Raw genomic sequence first — 5,823 nt, forward strand, 5'->3', positions numbered from 1 at the left:
AACACTGATTATCTGGTTATCGTGACTCCTATCAGTGGGTGGGATATATCAGGCAGCAAGTTAACATTTTATCCTCAAAGTTGATCTGTAAGAATCAGGAAAAATGGGCAGCGTGAGGATTTGAGCGACTTTGACAAGGGCCACATTGTGATGGCTAGACGGCTGAGACAGAGCATCTCCAAACCTGCAGCTCTTGATGCGCATGGGGAGCGAAGGCTGGCCCGTGTGTTCCGATCAAACAGACGAGCTACTGTAGCTCAAACTGAAACATTTAATGCTGGTTATGATAGAAAGGTGTCAGAACACACAGTGCATTACAGTTTGTTGGTATGGGGCTGCAGAACATTATGACCACCAGGGTGCCCAGGTTTGTTATGAATGATCGGTGTATGTCACCTTTATCTTTTTAACCGTCTTAAAAATGGGGTTGTCTTTTCAACAAGCTTTCTATCAACTGTTATTGGAGCACAGAGCAAAAAGGACTGAGAAATGTTCAATTGATGACCAACTGTCGACGACCAAAATCAACATTTTTTGACCCTGCCACTAGGAAAAAAATGAGTATACTGAGCAGTGTAACATATCAACAGTATGAAAGATTCCACATAGAACTGGAAATCTAGACCTGATATCCCCTCTTTATATGATGACTAAGTCTATGTACGACTGTAGTGTTTTGATTGTATGTCCTTATTCAGCTCTAACTTTGATGTCTTCTTCCTGTAATCAGAATCTGTCCATCGACACAGACCTCCATGCAGCCAATGGGAAGCGAGTGAAAGCTCTGGATATCTTTGCATATGCATTGGCCTTTTTTAAAGAGCAAGCATTAAAGGTAACATACCTCTGTCAGATCTTCTTTTGTATTGAAAAATATCTATCTGACTAGTGCAGGTGATACCTTGTGACATAATGAATAGCTCAGGGAACATGCAGTTCATCAAAGAAGATGGATAGTAAAGGACAAGCATAAGCGATAAATCTCTATAACTCTGTCGGTTGTGTTTGACTTTTTCTTCTGCAGGAGCTGAGTGATCAGACAGGCGGCGATTTTGACAACAATGATGTGAGATGGGTGATTACTGTTCCTGCCATCTGGAAAATGCCTGCAAAACAGTTCATGAGGGAAGCTGCCTATAAGGTAGGCTAGAAAGCTTCATTCACATTTCTACACTAACATTTTTTTCCAGTTGCATTTCTAGTTTGAACCAGTTTGCAAATGACTGGTTATATCATGTCCTCTAAATCTTGGAGGTCATTGTAACAATATACTGAGAATGGCTGAGGACAGAATCTAATGGTGAAGGATAGGTAAAATAATGTCTGTTAAAACATTCTCTATAGATAGAGGGAGAGAGGGCATACTCAGGGCTGCTGCAGTGCCTCACAGTAATCAAGACTCACAGTCAAACGTGACTGCCATACACACCTACAGTGACCTACACACTGTGGTAGAGGACATAGGGAGGGAGCCAGACATTCATCAATATAGAGACACAAGGAGACAGAGAAAAGATGGAAGTAAGGATGACTACCACGAGTGAAAGAAAAACAATAATAAACCCTCCATACTGTAATTAACCTTAAAGGCATACTAGGTGGGATTTTCCTAAAAATACAATGTAAAGTCTGAGGTTGAAGGGAGCAGATCTCTATCTCTGCCTTTATCTCTGCCTCTGTCCTCTGCTCTCCAGCGCGGACACAGCACAACCAAGTGTGGAGACGGAGACTGTGGAGTCTGTTTGACAGAGGGTGGGCTGAGTCACACACAGCAGACAATGCAGCTTCGGCACAAAATCAGGCAAAGCGCACCTTCTACAGGATTGTGTGCAAGTGCTTTAGAACCTAACCACCGTGAAACAATCACAAAATAAGATAAGATAATAAGCAACAGCAATGGAAAAGGCATATTACACAATTAAAACAATGTGAAAGGTGGTCGATCTGTGGTGCTACAAATTTAAATACATCTTGCATGGCCCTTTTTAAGTGTTTTTCTCATTTTCTCATTACTGCCGAAAAACGATTTTGTCATCAGAACACTAATACTGGATGGAAAATCCAATATGCTAGAGACTTGGAGAATATTGCTGTATGTTATGAGAAAGTAAAGCTGTTTTTTTTTTTTAGCACTTCATATGAAGTTTCCACTCTTCAGTATTAGTAGGTAACAGAGGGTCACAAATAGTGTTTAGCCCTCAAAGGACTCATATAAGGTGATTTGCAATTCTATAAACTAACCCTGCAAAAGATATATTATAGTATGTAGGCAAAGGATTATTAAGTGTTCTCACTCAGTGATTTTCAAAATATGGTCAGGAGGAGGTTAGCTTCACCACTGACTGTCTGGGTTAACTTGGAGGGTGTATTTCACACTAACTAACGTACTAATCACTTATATACACAATATACTATCCACGTCTCACTCCCAAAGTCGGGATACTGCAATACTGTCACTTGGTCGTTGCCTTATAACGTAGGTACCCATCTAATGTAATTTCTGGATGTGCCTAAAAAAGAGTGACAAAGTCCATGTATGGAGGTGGTGCTGGATTGATGGCCCAAATAGATACAGGACTTTAACCCAGGAGGCCACTTTTCATGTCCCGTGCAAAACCAAAAGTTATCAATTGTACGCACGTAAGTTAACTAACATAATGTACTTAAGTTACGTCATGTACATAATGTAACTTACATTTTTTTTTGTAAGTATCTTCAGAGCATCACTGAATGTGGTCACCTGGGTGTGGCTGTCTGCAGTAAAGAAAGAGGGATGAGGCTGGAGGAGGACAGAGGAGAGATAGAGATAGGAGAGAGAGACAGCTGTGATGGGTGGGGGAAGCAGGGGTGTGCATGTGTATGTGATTGTGGAACATTTTTGCCAGTAAGAATGACCATATCCAGCTCCCTTTGGATTTAAGTCACCCTCATTTAACCACTGTATTCTGTGGTTCAGAGATGTGAGTGCATTATTTATTAACTCAGCCATAAATGGCTTGAAGAAAAGGCTGGCAAAAATATAAAATGTACTTAATGCCCATTAAAAATTTTAATTGTTGCCAGAAATCATTCACATTTGGGAAAGAGAATAAAAGTAGAAATATACAAATTTAAGGGTTTAAAAGAATAATAATATCCTTTTATCTAGCCTAAAACTACAAATAGTTATTTTTACATTTCTGTAAAAACGTTTGACTTTTGACTAAGAAGATATGATATATTAGTTATTAAGCTTTAGAGATATTGGTTGCTAGGCCAGGCCAGGCCCGGTGTCCCATGCGGGGACTGCAGAGCATTTATCCCTTATCATGCGTACCACATATTTATTTTTTCAAAAGTTAAACCACTGCAGGACAGACACTTTTCTAAAATCTGGCTTTTATCCAGTGGCTGTGAAGAAAGCAGGGAAGGCTGTCATCACAATGCTGTGTTATATGTCAATCAAACTGCGCACACACTCATTCTGAATTTTACCTGACTGCAAACAACGTATTGGAGCACGACTAGCTAATGGTGATCCAGTGAGTGAGTGAGTGCTCATAGAGACTAGGAAAAAACAAAAGCACCACATTTATATAGCTATACCCTATAAGAATCCATCTTTACATAGTAATCAAGTACACGTGTACCTGTTTAGACAATACATCTATCATAATCCTTCATTATTCAGTTCAAACATGTATATTCACTGGAATTATATATATAATTATGTGCCATCCATATAGTGATCATTTTCATTTTATCTTTTTATTCAACCCTTTCCAAGTATTCTCCACATATATATATTATGAGTCAGGACAGGCATGGATGTAAACAACCACGGGTAGTAATTCTAGTTAAGATTTCTGTTTTGCTGCTGTCTTGACCAATGATATCATCCTTCTGTTCTGATCACATCCCTGGTGTGCGTGCTAAAAAAAGAAGAGGAGGAGAGGAAGGGGAATGGAGATGAGGGCAGAAACAGAGAAAAGGAGGAGAGCTTTTAGCTGTTATCTGCAGTGTTGCTAGAGGCAGCGATGGAAGGACGAGCTTAGTGTAACACGAGGTAGAGAGAAAGCTGGGCGTCGGCAGTGACTCAGCATCAGGCAGCGTAGATGTGATCTGTTTTGATTGGCTGTTCGTGGAGGACAGAGGGAGGGAGAAAATGAGGGAACAGCAGAATACTGTAACCACTCCTCCTCCTCCTCCTCCTCTGATCACATCATCCGTTAGTTCTCCTGGGGCCCTGACACAACCCACAGCCTTTTCTCCTGAACTTTATTCACCCTTTTTTTCCTCTGATCCATCCCTAACACCACACACCGTTTTTTCTCCGGCTCTTCTCTCCTTTTCAAACAGTAAGAGCAGCACAGCTTCAGTGGAGCCTACCAATAAACTAAGAAAAACATAAGAATTTCTAACCCTTTGACATTAATATCTGCGGAGTGTGATTAATGGCAGCTATCATTTTCTGTCGGAGCCTGTGGTTCTGAAATAAGCCTTGTTCCTCAACAGCAGCTATTGATGAATTACAGCTGGTTTATTATCTGTGACCCTTATGACAAATTCTTGGCTATTGATTGCATGGCTGCATCATACTTTTTAAATTATATTACTGCTATACAACCATTAGAAAATCCTTCTGTGTGCTTAATTTAACTTCTGGGTGAATTAACATGGTAATGAGATTATGTGAATACTATACCTTAGTTCTGATTGAAACCAAATCTTTTAAAGATCCCCTCCAGACATGTATTAAGACATACTGGTATATACAAATAGTCTCCTACTTCACTGAAATGTCCATTCTCAGTGTATGTGTACTGTGGGAATAATGTTGGCAGTTAGAGAATGTGCTTCTAGGACCTCTATATCTCTCTTAGTGGACAACACAGTCAGCATGAACACAGGTGCCACTGTGTTGTTCACACTGCATCAGTTTTCATATCACACAACCCTGAACATGTAATTTCCCAAATAGGGCTGCATGATATGGTGAAAAAACATTATTTTGACAGATATTGCAATATGATTCACGATTGTTGTAGGAATTATCTTTTTTTTTAAGTCATGATAATGTGACATTTGTTATGACAAAGATGGTTTCTTAAATCTGTATTTGTAAGCCAGGACATCTCTGCAGCAAGATGTAAACAAAGTTGGTTAAAGTGTATTTTCCTGTCTGTATTCTGTCCCTTTGTAGTCTGCTCTGGTGTCCCGTGAAAACCCAGAGCAGCTGATCATCGCCTTAGAACCCGAGGCCGCGTCAATCTACTGCCGCAAGCTCCGCCTCCACCAGATGGTGGACCTGTGCACCCAGACCACCCAGAACGGCTTCAGCCCCACTGACAACGTGGGGAGTGGAATGACCCAAGGTACATCCCATCAGCACTGACACCAAATGATCCTGATTGTTCTAATAGCTTGATGATGCTTCACTGATCATTCACCATGTACACCCCTGTGTTGTTAATGGTTCTGAATGTGTGTGTATTCAGTGTCTTACTATGGCAGCATTGACATTGTAACACTGTTTCTCCTCCTGTTGAATGTTTCTTCCATAGTGTCTCCGGGTCATGGTAAACATGCTCTCTTTTTAAATTCAGACAGGAACTGCATGAAGGTTCAAAGGCACAATTTTTTTTATTTATTTCTAATCATCACATTGCATCTTGCATTTGCTTTTCCCAGATTATATCATATACAAAAAGCACATCTTGATTTATAATGGGACTAACTACCTAAAAACATTAAAGGGTGACTTTGGTATTTTTCACCCTAGACTTTGTTTTCCATGTTTTTGTGTCAAAGTGAATGGAGACGAGTTTTGAATTTGATCCAATA

General features: G+C 40.1%; 1 protein-coding gene across 1 annotated transcript in view; it reads left to right on the forward strand.

The window, feature by feature from the left end:
* The window catches only part of hspa12a (heat shock protein 12A), a 22,474-nt gene extending 16,696 nt beyond the window's left edge, over positions 1–5,778 (forward strand). Inside the window, exons 6-8 of the mRNA XM_035663859.1 lie at positions 731–835; positions 1,025–1,141; positions 5,183–5,778. Coding sequence (XP_035519752.1) covers positions 731–835; positions 1,025–1,141; positions 5,183–5,374 — 414 coding nt within the window. The 3' untranslated portion in view covers positions 5,375–5,778. The remainder of the gene's footprint in view (positions 1–730; positions 836–1,024; positions 1,142–5,182) is intronic.
* Positions 5,779–5,823: the final 45 nt, after the last annotated feature.

The sequence above is a fragment of the Morone saxatilis genome, unplaced genomic scaffold, assembly GCF_004916995.1.
Source record: "Morone saxatilis isolate NCDOM2014 unplaced genomic scaffold, NCSU_SB_2.0 Contig19, whole genome shotgun sequence".
NCBI classification, from domain to species: domain Eukaryota; kingdom Metazoa; phylum Chordata; class Actinopteri; family Moronidae; genus Morone; species Morone saxatilis.